Genomic DNA, 16,806 nt, shown 5'->3' on the forward strand with positions numbered 1-16,806 from the left:
GCTATTAGTAAACAGGGCTAGTTTATGGGCCGTCCTAATTCACAGCTGGGAGATGTACCGCAGTGTGGATAAACAGAGGTCAAGGTTCCTAGTGCATAAATGACAACTAGTGTGCCCTAGGTAGCAACAACCTGTAATAAGTGCAAGGCAAAACAGGACTGGTTAAAGGTGTATTATTAGAGTGAAAGCTCTGCGGGGCAGGGTGTATTAGAGTGTATGCTCTGCGGGGCAGGGTGTATTATTAGAGTGTAAGCTCTGCGGGGCAGGGTGTATTATTAGAGTGTAAGCTCTGCGGGGCAGGATGTATTATTAGAGTGTAAGGTCTGAGGGGCTGGGTGTATTATTAGAGTGTAAGCTCTGCGGGGCAGGGTGTATTATTAGAGTGTAAGGTCTGAGGGGCTGGGTGTATTATTAGAGTGTAAGGTCAGCGGGGCAGGGTGTATTATTAGAGTGTAAGGTCTGCGGGGCAGGGTGTATTATTAGAGTGTAAGGTCTGCGGGGCAGGGTGTATTATTAGAGTGTAAGCTCTGCGGGGCAGGGTGTATTATTAGAGTGTAAGCTCTGCGGGGCAGGGTGTATTATTAGAGTGTAAGCTCTGCGGGGCAGGGTGTATTATTAGAGTGTAAGCTCTGCGGGGCAGGATGTATTATTAGAGTGTAAGCTCTGCGGGGCAGGGTGTATTATTAGAGTGTAAGCTCTGCGGGGCAGGATGTATTATTAGAGTGTAAGCTCTGCGGGGCAGGGTGTAGTATTAAAGATAAGGTCTGGCCGTGCCTAGGAGAAGCTCCTACAAGCTCCCACCCCTGGGCCACGTGTGAGGAGGAATCTCCCACTCAGACACGTAACACAGCAGAGAAAAAGGAGGAAGACCAGGCGTGGGAGAGAGAGAGCGAGAGGAAGGAGAGAGGGAGAGAGAGAGGAAGGAGAGAGAAAATAATAGGGAGAGAGAGAGAGAGGCAGAGAGTGGAAAATCATGAGAACAAAAGGGAGAGAGGTGGGGGAGACAAAGGGAGAATTGCAAAAAGAGAGGAAAAAATATACTGCCTCTGGGCTGCTCTCATTTATCTAGCCCCCCTTCAACCCTCTGCTCTTGGCCCATCTCTTTCTCCTTCTCTCCCCGTCCTCGTGGTCTCTTTCTTAAGTCCCATCTCTTTCCCTTCTCAGGCGGTCTCCCATCTCCTCTCTTGTTGTTCCCCTCCTCTCTCCCCTTTCTCTACTCTGGTTCTCATCTCCTTTAGGTATCTCTCCCCCCCCCCCCGCCTCTCTAAGTTTCTCTCTCTCTTGTCTCTGTCTCTCCCATTTGAGTCCCTCCTCGTGTCCTACCTCCTCTCTCTCCCCTTTCACGCATGTATATCTTTATTTATATAGCACTCACAGTGTACTCGGAGCTTTACAAAGACAATACAGTACATGGAATTATAATACTATAAGTGCAGCAAAGTAATTCAGTAGGAAACTAAATATCTGGCCTGGAGAGCTTACAATCTAAGGCTTGTAATATAGTACGTGCTCGTGTGCGTGCGGGCGCACGCACGCTGTTGTGCGTGCACACCGCACGTTTAGTTTCTATAGGGTAAGCGGTGACGCCCGCAGTTAGGGTGTGGGTGTCTGACGTCACAGCGTTAGGCCGCACTGTGATTGGGTCACAGTGTCACGTGGCACTATATTACAGACCTAAGTGGAATGTTGGGAGACTTACAGAGACAGCAGGTGAGGGAATAAGTGCAGTAGATGGCAGTGCTTGGCCACAATGGTTGGTAGGAGTGACTGAGTGTGGGATAGTAGCCACGAGTCCAGGCTATTGGGATGCTTCGTTTTAAGAGGCGAATTTTTTGGTTTGTTTTGAAGGTGAGGGGAGAAGGTACGTGGGGTCTATGGAGTGTGAGGGAGTTGGACAGATAAGGTTCAGTGAGGGAAAAGGGTTTAAGGTGAGATAGAGAGCTGGAGAGGTGAAAGGGGTGGAAAGGAGACAGTTGTGGGTAGAACGCAGGAAACGAGCAGGTACATAGCGAGAGATCAATGCTGATATGTGTGGAGGAGCAGATGAGTGGAGAGCCTTAAAGGTAAGGAGGAGAACTTTGTAGGTGGTTCAAAAGTTGATGGGAAACCAGGAGAGGGATTTAAGGAAGAAATGAACGGATACTGTTACGGGAGAAAGTGAAATTATTCTAGCAGCAGAATTTGGGACAGATCGCAAAGGAGAAAGTTGTGAGGCTGTTAGCAGTATGTTACAATAATCCAGATGGGACAAAATAAGGGAACGCATTACAGTCTACTCCAATCTCCCCCTCTTGGTCTCCTAGTCTCCTCTGCTTTTAGGCTCCCCCCATTTCCTCTCACAGTCTCCTCTCCTCCCCTCTCACAGTCTCCCCCCGTCTCATCTCCCCCCCATTTCTCCCCACACCTGTTTCCCGTCTCCTCCCCAATTCTCTGCCTGTTGGCCTTCATCTTCTCCCCTCAGTGTACCCCCATCTCCTCCCCTCATCTTCTCCCAGTTTCCATCTCCTCCATTCTCTCACTTTCCCCTCAGTCTCTCCCCATCTTCTCTCCTCCTGTCTCCTCACTTCCCCAGTTATCAGTGTACTCGTCCTGTTTCAGTGTCTCCCCCACTCTCCTGTTTCCTTGTCTCCTCCCCTTTCCTGTCTCTACCCCCTCAGTTTCCCTTCTCAGTTCCCCCATTTCCTCTCTCTTCCTCCCACTCCCCATTTAGTCACCTCTCAGTCTCTCCTTTCTCCTCAGTCCCCTTGCCCAGTCTCTTCCCTTTTCAGCCTCTTCCCTCTGCTCAGTTTCTCCCCAATCTCCTCCCCTCTCCTCTGTCTCTCTCCCCTCAACATGTCTAAGCTCCAGTGGTTCCCTTGGTAACTGCAGTGGGTTTGGTTTGGGGATGAGTCAGGAGCTGTGAAATTTCCTCCTCCATCTCAAATCACCCCCCCCCCCCCTAGACCGGGACCATCCCAAAACTTTCCCTCTCCTGATCCCACAGCGGGGACCCCCACGGCCCTGCTAAAACCCAGAGACATCTGTTTTGAAACTCGGCCCTACAGATCTTATCCAAGGTCTTACAGAGTTATCCCTAAATACGGCCCTTCTCTATAGTGTTGTCCATACACATGGCCCTACAGATTTGTCCCTATAGCACTGTCCTAATAGAACCGTCCCCAAACACAGATTTATAGCGCGGCCCCTACACATGGCCAGACAGCTTTCCCACTACACACAACACTGGCGCGCTGTCCCTAAATTTGGTTGTGCAGCTCTGCCCCTACTGAGATGTTAATACACGCGACCCTACAGGGCTGATCTCACCATTACTACTTGAAATGTACCACGACTAGAGTCTATAGTAGGGGTGTGCAATCTTTCTCCCCTGCGCCCCCCTGCCGGCTCTCCCCCTGCTCGCGCCCCCCCCCTCCTTACCTTGGCTCCGGCGTTCCGATGTCATGACATATCACGTTGCCATGGCAACGTGGCATCACGTGACCCGGGGCGTCATTTGACGTTGCGTCGCCAGAAGCCGCCTGAGCCAAGGTAAGTGTTTTTACAGAGGCCTTCGCCGCAACCCCGGCATTTCATTGAAAGCCTTCAGGAAGGGCGCGGGGGCCTCTGTAAGTGCCGCGACACCCCAGAAAATCTCACACCGCACAGTTTGTGCACCCCTGGTCTATAGTATGTGTGCACAGCGCTGGGGGTCCATGGCTGCGTTTGAGTGCTGGAAGTAATTACCCTCCTCTTGTCACTTAACAGGCTTTCTCAGTTTGACCTGTTGCTAATTCCTACAATATCCCATTAACCAGTAAGAAAAGAAGATGATGGAGGTGTGCGAGAAGGAGATGGAGGGGTGTGAGAGGAGAGAGTTAAGAAGGGGAGAGGGAGGAGAGGGAGCGTTTAGTTAATTACCCAGATTCCCTCACTCCAACATTGTCTCTCTACCGCTACATACACATTTCTATTTCATTCTCTCTATTCATCTCATGCCCACCCCACTCTCCAGCTTTCTATACGGCCAGTCTCTCTCTCTCCATTACTAATACTGCACACTCTGTCTCTTACACCATTACCCATCACTCGGTCTGTTCGCTCTTTTTCTCTCTCCGTCTCTCTTTCCAAAATTCACCCTTCTCTTTCCCTCTTCTCTCCCCTCTTCTTTCTCTGTTAGGGGGCTCATTTATTAAACTGTAATAGTGCCAATCAGTGCATATTTACTTCGGGGGCAGTTTCCGTGAGATGGTGACCTGTTCGGCACTATAACAGTTTAATAAAATAACCCCCACCGTCTCTCTCCCCTCACTATACTGCTCTTTCCTTTTATATATCTCTCCCTCTTATCTCTCACTATACCTCCCTACTGCCTTCTCCCCATCTCCCCTCAACTTTTCTCTTTCCCTCTGTCTCTCAATGTACCCATTTCCTTCTTTCTCTTTTCCCTTCCCATACACTCACCGGTATATCTGTGACCAGCCAGTGCCTCCAGAATCTGTATTTGGGGTCATATCGATTTGGGGCATCTGGATCCACCATGATCAGTATATACATCAGTCCCTGAAACGAGAGACCTTGTTAGGAGTGTCCCATTCTGACCCAAAGAGCTCACGCTTTAACAAAGATACAATACACAGAGAAGAGCTGACACTAAATACAGATACAATACAGGGAGAAGAGCTGGTGCTCTAATACAGATACAATACAGAGAGAAGAGATTACACTAATACAGATACAATACAGGGAGAAGAGCTGACACTCTAATACAGATACAATACAGAGAGAAGAGGGGATGCTAATACAGATATAATACAGAGAAGAGCTGACACTCTAATACAGATACAATACAGGGTTAAGTGCTGACACTTATACAGATACAATACAGGAACAAGAGCTGATTCTAATACAGATACAATACAGGGAGAAGCGCTAACACTTACAGATACAATACAGAGAGAAGAGCTGACACTCTAATACAACTACAATACAGGGAGAAGAGCTGACACTAATACAGCTACAATACAGGGAGAAGAGCTGACACTCTAATACAGATACAATACAGGGAGAAGAGCTGACACTCTAATACAGATACAATACAGGGAGAAGAGCTGATTCTCTAATACAGATACAATACAGGGAGAAGAGCTGACACTCTAATACAGATACAATACAGGGAGAAGAGCTGACACTCTAATACAGATACAATACAGGGAGAAGAGCTGACGCCCCAAAACAGATACAACACAAGGAAAATAGCTGACACTCTAATACAATACAGGGAGATAAACTTGAATAGTAAGCTCTCTGGGGCCAGTAATTCCTTTCGTACTGTACGATTTTATGGTTGGTGATCTTATTAAAATTCCCTGTATAGTATTCCCTCTTTTGTAAAGTACTGCATACACTGTTGGCTCTATAAAATTAAAGCTACACATACAATACAGGGAGAAGAGCTGACGCTCTAACACAGACAGAATACAATAGTCTTCTCTCAGAGTTGATCCACAGAGGGTTAAACGCCATATTGTTTGAGAGAGGCTATTAAAGGCCCCCATCTGCTTCCGCCCCCCTATCTGTGAGTGTGCGGGGAGCCCAGGCACACAGCTATCTCTCACTGCGAATAAGCAGGGAAAGACAGCCAGAGATGGAGAGAGAAAGCCAAAGAGAGAGAGAGACAGCCAGAGAAGAGGAGGGACAGGGTGGGGGAGGGAAGGAGAGACCGGTGGGGGGAGGAGAGACAGAGGGGGGGGGAGAGGAGAGACGGGAGAGAAGGAAAGAGAGGTGTGGGGGAAGAGGAGAGACGGGGGGAAAGAGTAGAGACGGGGGGAAAGAGTAGAGACGGGGGGAGAGGAGAGACCAGGTGGGGGGGAAGAGGAGAGACGGGGGAGAGGGGGAGAGGAGACCGGGGGGTGGGGGGGGGGTAAAAGAGATTTTATTTATTTATATAAATGTTTTACCAGGAAGTAATACATTGAGAGTTACTTCTCGTTTTCAAGTATGTCCTGGGCACAGAGTTATAAAAATATATGGTTACATTCAAAGAGCAGGGTTAAACAGTCAATTCACAGACATTTCATGGACAGAGAGTTGGAAAATTGGGTTCAGGGAATTAAGGGCTTGTGATTTTCAGATTGAAATAGAGCAGCTTTAACATCACGTTAACATCACCAAACAGCAGCAAACGGCTCACACCCTTTGGCTGCCCCAAAGGTTGTACACCTTTGGGGCAACGCAGATGTACACTGGGGTGGTTGAGATTCAATGCAGCTGTGAACACAAAAGTTCTTTGTGTCCTCTTGGCTCATTAACATGCCAGTGGGTGGGGTTGACGTTCCACAAAGTACAAGCACTGAGAGACGGGGGTAAAGGAGAGATGGGGGAAAGGAGGAACAGAGACGGGGGGAAGAGGAGAGATGGGGTGGGGGGAGAGAGGAGATACAGGTGGGGTGGAATAGCAGAGACATGATGGAGGGAAAACCGGTGGGTGGGGGGGAGAGGAGAAATGGGGTGGGGGAAGAGGAGAAATGGGGTGGGGGAAGAGGAGAAATGGGGTGGGGGAAGGGGAAGAAGAGACGGGGAAGAGGATAGACAGGTGGGGGGGGAGAAGAGGAGAGATGGGGTGGGGGGGAGGAGAGACAGAGTGGGGAAGAGGAGAGGCGGAGTGGGGGGGAGGGGTGGAAGAGGAGAGGCGAAATGGGAAGAGAAACATGGAGGGGTGGAAGAGGAGAGACGGAGTGGGAAGAGGAGAGACATTGAGGGGAGGGGGGGAGAAAGAGACCAGGGGGAGAGGGAAGAGAAGATACCGGAAGGCTGGGAAAGAGGAGAGACGGGGGGTAGAGACAGCCATAGATTGATGGGGGGGAGAGAAAGACCGACAGATGGGTTGAGATGGAGAAGAGCAACCACATATGAAGAGATAGAGCTGAGTAGAAAGTGGAAGAGACACAGAGGCAGAGAGAAAAGGGGATATGGCTAGAGAGAGAAAGAGGCAGAGAGACATCCAAAGAGCGAGCGAGACAATCACAGCAGAAATGGTGAGAGAGGAAGAGAGAAAAGCAGGCATGACAGACCATCGGGAGAAGAGACAGCCAGAGGGAAAGCGAGATAGGTAACACAGAGAGACGGCTTAGTAACAGAGGTAGGAAGAGACACCACCACTGAAAGAACATGGAAACAAGGGTGCAACCAGGAGGAGAGAGATAGCTAGGGAGGAAAAGAGAAGGTGTGAATTTACAGAGTGATACATTGCTAGCCTTTCTAGCTCTTAAAGTTAACGTGGAGTCCTATGCTTCCTTCCTCGACACACATGTATGTGACACATGCAGCACGGTTTCTAAGTCCTGAATTACAGAGTACATGTTACATGTGCACAACCACAAAGATCTTAAGGGATCATGTCCTACAAACTGGGGGGAGATTGAGGTGGATCGCTGGTCCTACAGACTGGTGGGGAGAGGTTAAGGATGAGTGTCTCTCAGCTCTGGGTGGGAGGGGAATTCAGCCTTTATGCTTCCTCCTTTCTTGTCTTACAGTAATTGCATTATTTAAAGCTCGGTTTCTGTGACAACTGCACAGCCTGAAACATGCAGAGTGTGCAGCTAGCAGGCCCTGCATGGCAACACCGCAAGGGATTCTGGGAGCTGCCGTGGCTTGGTCTCCTTAGGCTCATCCCTGCCGGAGACGTGCAGTGTTGCTCCATTAACCCCTCCCTTGCCAGAGACCTGCGGAGCGTCGCTCCATTAACATCTTCCCTGCCAGAGATCTGCAGAATGTTACCTTATTAACCCCTTTTCTGCCATGAATGCTCCCCTCCCGTTCCCTCCCAGCACCCTCTTTTCTGCCTCATTTGTTGTGCTCAGTGAAGCGAGAGCAATGTGGATCCAAGAGTGCACCTTATCATTATAACTAAAATGAGGGTGTGCACGCTAGAACGAGGGGGAGGAAAGGGAAGAGAGAGAGAGAGAGAGAGGGATAGTGCGAGTGAGTGAGACAAAGTGACAGAGAGAGACAAAGCAAGGAAAAAATATATAACTATGTACAGGAGGAGAGAAAAGGAGAAAAAAGGCGAGAGGGAAATTAATAGACAGGGACTGAGAGGAGGAAAGAAAGCATATATACTTCTATACTTAAGGAAGCTTATCATATTTACTTTAACCATGTGAGTGCCGCATGGTATGTGTGTTTACCATGAATTCCATTACTTGCCATGATTATTACCAGCTGGATTATTATATTGATATTTAGCCCTCTCTTGATATACTAAACACACAGTTATTCCCCGATTTCAGACTACAAGTCTTTCTTAATTGGGTTGTAGAAAAAAGTTTCAGGGTGCTCAAGCAATTAGATCCTGTATCATAATGGACTATATCCGTAAAGGTACTTAAATATGCATCCAATCCTTAGAAGTTATTCTTGATAGCAATATGTCCCCTGAAGGCTCAGTGAAGGTGGGGTATCCCACGCTAATTGGGGGTGTCTATAACATTCTTATTTAGGATGGTACTCGCTTTTCTCTTAGATTGAGTGTCCACATCAGGAGATTTCTCTGTGGTGTGCCGACTGCTGTAGTAGAATCTAGTAAAAAATAAAAAAAGTCAGCGTACACCCAAGGGTGTAGGGTCCAAAAAAAGAAAATTTTATTGAAAAATCCTTAAAAAAAAAAAAAAGGAAGTATACAACATATTTTTTTAAGGATTTTTCAATAAAATGTTATTTTTTTGGACCCTACTCCCTTGGCTGTGCGCTGACTTTTTTTTTCTTTTTTACTTAATTGGGTTGTAGCTGGACTTGAAAGGTTCAGTCCAACATAACAGATCACCATAATATTTTAAATATCTCCTCAGTGTAATTGGTTCATTAGAAAGATTCAATCCCCCTTAAAGTCACTGTTTTACTTCTCTGTATCCTGCTAATAATGAATGTTTCTCTTTTCTCCGGGAACACTGAATCCCAGCCTACCTGCTCCCGTTTATCTGTCTGACCAATGACAGCCTCATCATTACTTTACAAGCAGAAGACAGAGCAAAGCTAACAATTCACCTGGGGCTTTAAGGGCTGACAAAGCGGTCTGATCACCTAAAAACATTAAAGGTTGTAAAAACCCTCTCAAATTTTTATCACTGAAATGTTACATTTAAAACATCATTTAAAAGCACTTGTCCGATTGTTTAAAAAAAAAAAAAAAAAAAAAGGTGTCAATCAGCTGCATTTAAACTATTCATCACATTACAGCCACTAGTACACTTTGGTCCTAGGAGGGACCGTCTCTTTAACTTTCGCAATTAAGTAGGCAAAGATTATAAATGTATTTAGTTAGTACGGTTAAAAGTTTTAGTATTGACAACAAAAAACACAGATTGGAAAATCCTATTTTGTATACAAAGGGGTCGGTTGCCCAGACTGAATCCGGTAAGTACAGTGTTGGACTGGGGCATGCAAGGCCCGGAAGGAGAAACGGATTGTAAGGTCCCACTCGCTGCACCATTGACACCCACGAGTTCAATGAGGGGGCAGCTCAGAGAAGACACACAACAGCAAAGTACTGCAAGTAACTTTAGGTGGACGGATCTCAAATAAGCAGCATCTTAAAAAGATAGTGAGAGCCCCTGATCACTCAGGTGACAGCCTAGCGGAGGAATGGGTCGTCGCCGACTTCCAGTTCCGGCTGGACGGACCCGGGACAGTAGTCCTGGCAATCTCTTGCTGGTGACAGCCCTGGGCATCTCGCACCATACGAGGCAGAACATTACAAAGAATAAGAGCAGCATAGCTGAGCCCCTTGCCTTGCCCCCTACACGTGACACGGCAGCCCTGCCTGACCCGCCACTGTGCACAGAAACACTGCATGACCTCGACCACCCAGCCCCTTCCACCTGCTTCCCCTTAGCTGCCAGTGTGCGGGCTGCATGCCTAGTAGTCGGATGGCACGTATGCCTGAGTGATTCCCCCGGTTCCCCAGATGGGCCAGTCCGACCTGGTGTAAGCAAGTCACTGCTGCTGGTCCAATTTGGGCCGGACTGTATCTTTAAAAAAATATAACATGGTTTTTGATTAGCTAAGTGGACCTGGCCCCGTAACCCCTTTCTCTGCCTGAGAGAGGGTTCTCTGCCTGAGAGAGGGTTAAGGTATTATTAAAATGATTTGCGCCTTATAACATAGCCCTTTATCAGCAGAGCAAATCCAGTCAGTGTATTAACATACAGTAGGGTGAGGTGTTTAGCTGGGCTTTGTGGTGTGGTGGTGACTGTCCCCCCTCTCTGAGTACACAGCGGTTGTACTTCTGTCCCCAGCACGTTGGCACCAGCAGGGAAACACATAGCTTATTAAAGTGCTATTGATTTTAGTTTTGCCGACTGGAGGCGGTGGTGCTGAGAACTCCCCCCCCCACCCCCCCCCTTCTTCCCCTCTATCCTCCCCCGCCAGAGAAAGCCACACGGGCTTCCCTCACTTGCTGCATGCGGGGGCTGTGCAGGGATGCCGAGGAGACTGGGGGGGGGGGGAGACAGGTAGAGGGAGATGGAAATCACAGCTCCTGCATGCCTTATTACTCAGGAAGTGATGCTCGGAGGTATATTGCTTAAGGGTAACCCAACTTCTTAGTGCCTTATTACCCTGAGAGTGTATTTTTTGGCTGTTATGCTGATCCTCGTTTTCCAATAAATCCTGTTTTTAACAGCAAGCAATATTTTGGACCCCATCTTTTCCAAGGAGCAATGCTTTCCACCCGCCTTTCTTAGGCTTGGATTATAGTACTAACTGGTGCGCGTGCGACGAACCTCATAGCCTCGCGCACACATGTTGCATGTTGTGTGAACTGGGCTGCAGGTGATGGGGAGGTGTGTGGGCGCGTCACGAAGCTGGTCCGCCCTCATTGGCTGAACCACTCACGTGACGCGGACGTCACGCGGTCACGCTTGAAAAGACAACATGTTTTTTTCAAAACGCGATTGCACCATCGCACTGCATCGTCACTAGGGGCAGCCTCATAGCATAATCCCCATTTGTGCTTGTCGCGCGAACGCCATCGCACCAACTATGATCCTAGCCTTACAGGTGACTTTTTGCTGATTAAGGCTGAGTCCATAGTGATTTTAGCCATGCGGAGGCGCGCTGAGGTTGAGGGAAAGCGGGTGCTTTCCCTGGCCTTAGACCACGCGCTGTCTGGGGGCGTGTCGGGGGAAGGGGGGCCCTGTGACGTCACGGAGCTGGTTCACCCTCATTGGGCAAACCGCTCACGTGACCGGCCCTGCGCTCCGGCGAGCGCAGAAACTAAAAATTGTTTAAGACCTACGCTTCCGCACACCTGCGGAAGCGTGCGCGAGCCCCTGCTAAAGCCGCTCTCATTGCGGCTGCAGGGGCTCACTGCCGAGCAGCAGCGCGCCTCGCTGACCATGCCCCAGGCCTTACACTGAGAGGAGGTGGGTCCTGTTTTAAATGATATAAAAAAACACTGTGTGGTGCTCTGAAAAACCACCTAGGCAGGTATCGCTTAATATAGCTCACAGTTCCAAAATCCTCATAGGGATTACCCCTCAGGTATCTAGGTATATTGTATACACCTGAATAAAGATAACAGTCCCACACTTTGTCGAATTTGCTGGATAAAATCCCACTGAGCACTGTAGTAAGGATTTAACACACTTATTATTAGTGTCCAGACATAGATCCATCGACGTGGAGTAAATACCTTGAGTTATGTATGGGGCAAAAGCCAAGGACTCACGTGAAGTGCAGCGTCCTGGTATGGAGGCCCCCTTGTCCTGGGGTATTAGGTGCGCTTACGCCTATCACAAGATACACGAACAAAACGAAAAAAGGCAAGCACTACTTGCAGGAGAAAACTGATTAAACAGTGAGCGTTCCCATGGTAAAAAAGTTAAGCTAATTTATTGGATCATAAAAAAAGAACATACAAGGGCAAGTAGCCCGTTTTTTTTTGTTTTCTTCGTTGTTTCATTTTGTTCCTGTTTTAAATGAAGCTTCAATATAAGCCTGTAGTTGTCTAAGGCAGGGGAGCGCAAACTGTGGGTTACGAGAATTTTGGGGGGAGCGTGGCAGTTGCAGAGGTTCTGCATTCTTCAGAAAAGCATTTAAATGAAGTGCCGGGGAGCGCGCGAGGCCTCTGTAACTCGCCTTCTCTCTGACAGTGTCGGGTGACGTGTCGCCATGGCATGGGGTCATGTGACGTCATATGACCCCATGGCATCATTTGACGCCGGATACCAGGTAGGGTGGGGGCGCGAGCACTGGGACTGAACAGGCAGTGGGCGCAGGGCAAAAAGTTTTTGCACCCCTGGTCTAAGGAATCCAGCAGGGAGCTGGTTAATTGCAGCTAGACAATTAACCAGTTTCCACCTGGCTAATCGGACAGCTAGAAAAGCCTCCTGCTGGGAACTGGCAGAGACAGAGCACACAGAAGGACTGTGTGCTGCCAGCAAGTCACCAGGGACCAGACATCTGTTCCAGGGTGCAGCAAACCCAGGAGCCTGCCAAAGGCTGGCCCCGTCAATGGACACCAACTCAGACCCAGAGACTGACATGAATGGCCCCCTGCTTTGAGGTTCTGCTTTTGGACTTTGGGGGTCTTAGGTTGGAAAGACGTGTATCCTCCCAGCCCTACAGATAGAAATTGGGGATGTGAGGTAGCCCTTACAAAGGGATAGGCTGTTTATTTTTATGTGTGTATTTCCTTAAACTGTGTCATTTAAAGTCACGGGCTGAATAAAAGCCATTGTTTAATTTAACCAAATCTGTCTCCCTGGTATTACCTCTACACGTCTCTTACATATGGTGTTAGTAGTGGGATGAGAGGCGGCCCTTGAATTTCAAAGGGGTCCCGGATACTGCCTGGGACGTTTGTTGTGCTTTTGCCTGCTTACAGTTTGTTACGCCGGTGCTGCCCGCAGACCAGACCCGTCCCCTGAGCTGAAGGGGGAAGTGGTAATACACGCACCCGCAGCAAAGGGAGCGTGTCCGGAGTGTGGTATGAAGTGTTGCCAGGCCAGGTGTAGTAAGGTAGACAATACTTGCCGGTACCGGTTGTAGAGATAAAGTGAATGATGCCTTGCTGAAGTCAGGGAGTGGAGAGTGGAGATAGGTTGTAGTCCAAGCCGTGTTCAAGGGGTTACCAGAGTGAGCGTTGTCCAAGGAGTGCCGAGATCGAGAGCCAGAGGGGGTAGTCGTACGAGCTGCGTCAGAACCTGTGAAAACACTGAGAGAATCCAGAAGTACTTCCATACAGAGACTATGTCGAGCAAAGACTGAGAGCAGAGAGGAGCTAGATAAAGCAGGAAGGTCCAATTAGGAATGGGGGCGGGACAGGAAGAGCTACAGGGAGACACTGCAGATTGGTGCAGGCATAACAGGCCAGGTGAGTCTTGTTAGTAACCTGAGTATGCCTGTGCAGTGTGCGGGGGCGGAGCCTGAGGTCCGGGGGACGGGAATAAGAGTGTGCAGACTGAGCGTGCTCCGTAACTCGTGTACGCGTGTGAACCGAGCCAGTGGATAGTGCTGGTGTGCGTGCAGGAGGGCGTGGGCGCGCCCGGCGCTGAGCAGAGGAATCGCCGAGGGGAGTGATCCCGCGACGGCGGCAGGGGCGAGGAGCCGTGGAGGCCGGTAAGGCAGGATTGTTTTGTGTGTCCAGGGGCTCCCTGCGGGGAGGGAGTGCTCTGTGTGGAGAGCGAGGAGAACGCCGATTCCTGACAGTACCCCCCTCTTCAGGAACGGCCTCAGGACGGTCCAAGAACGGTTTCTCTGGAAACTTTTTCCTGAAGGACTTAAGAAGGGCCGGGGCATGAATGTCCTTTGAAGGTACCCAGGATCTCTCTTCAGGGCCAAAGCCCTTCCACTGCACCAAGAACTGGAGCTGACCCCTGGATAGGCGAGAATCCAAAAGAGAGTGAACTTCGTATTCCTCGTTATTTTGTACAGTAATGGGATCCGGTTCACGAGTCTGATCCGGAAAGAAGTGACTGGAGATAAATGGTTTTAAGAGGGACACATGAAAGACATTGGGAATCTTCATACTGGGTGGTAGTTGGAGCCGGAATGCCACGGGATTGATTTGTTCACAAATAGGGAAGGGACCCAGGAACTTAGGTGCCAGTTTAGGAGATGGTACCTTGAGGTGGATATTCCTAGAGGATAGCCATACCAAATCCCCTGGTTTGTAACTGGGCGCCGAACGACGACGACGATCGGCCTGTAGTTTCGATCTGCGGGAGGAGTTGAGAAGGGTAGACTGAATCCTGGACCATGCGGTTTGGAGGGAAGAAATGCGTTCATCTACGGCTGGTACTCCAGAAGGAATGTTGGGGATGGGAAGACAGGGAGGGTGGAACCCATAATTTATAAAGAAGGGCGGCTCCCGGGTGGACTCGTTTTTTGCAGAATTGACGGCATACTCTGCCCAAGAGAGGAGCTGAGCCCAATCATCCTGGAAATCGGATATAAAACATCTCAGGTACTTCTCCAGGGATTGATTGATTCTCTCCCTTTGTCCATTGGACTGAGGATGATAGGCGGAAGAGAAAGAAGAAGAGATGCCCAATCTCTTCGTGAAAGCTCTCCAAAATTTGGATACGAACTGAGAACCTCTGTCAGAAACAATGGACGAAGGGATCCCATGAATCCGGAAAATCTGCTCCGTAAAGATATCAGCAAGGGCGGGGGAGGTGGTTAACCTTTAAGTGGAATGAAATGGGACATCTTCGAGAACCTGTCCACGACCACCAAGATAGTGTTCATTCCTCTGGACCTGGGCAACTGCACGATGAAGTCCATAGAAATGTGGGATCAGGGGAGGTCGGGAACTGGAAGGGGTAACAGAAAACCCTGAGGCTTTTGACGGAGAGTCTTGCTTTGAGCGCACGTGGGGCATGCACGGGTAAACTCCAGAATATCTTGAGACATCCTTGGCCACCAGAAATTCCGACGAATGAGATCAGTAGTCTTCTTAAAACCTGGATGACCTGCAGATTTAGAGGAGTGACCCCAAGACAGGACCTCTGGAACAAATTTGGATGGTACAAAGAGTTTGTTGTCGGGAACGACCAAGTCCTTGGGAATGCGTCTCTGGGAGTGCAAAATCTTGTCAAGATTCTTGAAAGAAGACGTGGCGAGAATCCTCTCATGTGGAAGGATAGTCTCCAAAGATTCCTCTGGCCTCTCTTCAGAAGAATGTATTCGGGAGAGTGCGTCTGCCTTTACGTTCTTGGTCCCGGGGATATAGGAAAGGTGAAAATCGAATCGAGAAAAAAAAAGAGCCCAACGAGCCTGTCGTGGACCAAGGCGTCGAGCGTTCTCTATGTAAAGAAGGTTCTTGTGGTCTGTGAGAATAGTAAACGGCTCTTTCGACCCCTCTAGCAGTTGTCTCCACTCTTGAAGAGCCATCTTCACGGCCAGAAGTTCCCTGTTACCCACGTCATAGTTCCTCTCGGCAGACGAGAATTTCTTGGAAAAATATGCACAGGGATGTAACTTATCTTGGGGCGTGGGTCTCTGGGAAAGAACGGCACCAGCGCCGCAATCAGAAGCGTCGATCTCCAGGACGAAGAGAAGTTCGATGTTGGGATGACGGAGAATAGGTGCGGATATAAAGGCTTCCTTGTGTGTCTCGAAGGCGGAGATGGCCTCGGATGACCAAGCAGAAGGATCAGCTCCTTTTTTGGTGAGCGCAGTGAGGGGTGCCACAATGGTGGAAAAACTCCGTATAAACTTACGATAGTAATTAGCGAACCCTAAAAAAACGTTTAAAAAAAGTTAGGTAGTTCCGTGGTTCACAGCACCTTCCACAGCCATTGTATGTATATAAAAAACTTTATTAACAACCAGCAACAAACATCAGCATGATCACTCTGATGTTCGTTGCTGGTTGTTAATAAAGTTTTTTATATACATACGTTGGCTGTGGAAGGTGCTGTGAACCACGGAACTACCTAACTTTTTTTACTTGTGATGTCATATCCGGTTGGAGCACGCAGACACCAGTAGCAGCGGGATACAAGCTGCTAGAGCAAGCTGCCAGAGGATCTTCCCGGTGCTAACAGGAACGGCTTTCAGAGGACCTCCACGCGGTACACAGGGGAGACAGGTGAGGCTCTTTTGGTAGCCGGGCCGTGACTTATTTGGGGGCGCCCCCTCGGGTGGTGTCCCCTCGTACCTCTATCCGGTTTTCCAGTGCCCCACTCCCTGAGTTAGTATCGGAGGCGTTTTTATTTATATATTGATTATTATACTGGTGCCAATCTTCTATCAAGAGTCATACTCCATAGTGCCTGGTTAGTAGCCTCGGTGTATTGGGGTTATACCATATATTTTTCTCCTAAAAAACGTTGTATGGCCTTGAGAGAGTTGGGTCTTGGCCATTCAGTGACTGCTTGAAGTTTACCGGAGTCCATCAAAAAACCCTCATCGGAAATGATATACCCCAGGAACGGAGTAGAGGTCTGATGAAAGGTGCACTTCTCCAGTTTGGCGTACAAATGGTGTTCACGGAGACGGGAAAGGACGTAGGAGGTGTGGCGTATATGGTCCTGGAGATCTTTGGAAAAAATCAAGATATCACCCAAGTATACAATAACAAAAATATTGAGTACCTTACGAAAGACGTCGTTGATGAAATCCTGGAAGACAGCGGGAGCATTACATAAGCCGAAAGGCATTACAAGATACTCGTAGTGTCCACTACGTGTGTTGAAGGCCGTTTTCCATTCATCCCCCTTCCTGATGCGCACCAGGTTATAGGCACCACGTAGATCCAACTTGGAAAAAATCTTGGCCCCCTGTAATTTATCAAACAGTTCGGTAATAAGGGGAAGGGGGTAA

General features: G+C 48.9%; 2 protein-coding genes across 3 annotated transcripts in view; both read right to left on the reverse strand.

The window, feature by feature from the left end:
• LOC142495691 (ankyrin-1-like) overlaps positions 1-16,806 on the reverse strand; it is a 538,760-nt gene that overhangs the window by 158,331 nt on the left and 363,623 nt on the right. The window lies entirely within an intron of this gene.
• The window catches only part of PEBP4 (phosphatidylethanolamine binding protein 4), a 115,008-nt gene that overhangs the window by 36,262 nt on the left and 61,940 nt on the right, over positions 1-16,806 (reverse strand). The window contains exon 4 of the mRNA XM_075601476.1: positions 4,441-4,539. Coding sequence (XP_075457591.1) covers positions 4,441-4,539 — 99 coding nt within the window. The remainder of the gene's footprint in view (positions 1-4,440; positions 4,540-16,806) is intronic.

Source organism: Ascaphus truei, chromosome 5 (genome assembly GCF_040206685.1).
Source record: "Ascaphus truei isolate aAscTru1 chromosome 5, aAscTru1.hap1, whole genome shotgun sequence".
Classification (NCBI taxonomy): domain Eukaryota; kingdom Metazoa; phylum Chordata; class Amphibia; order Anura; family Ascaphidae; genus Ascaphus; species Ascaphus truei.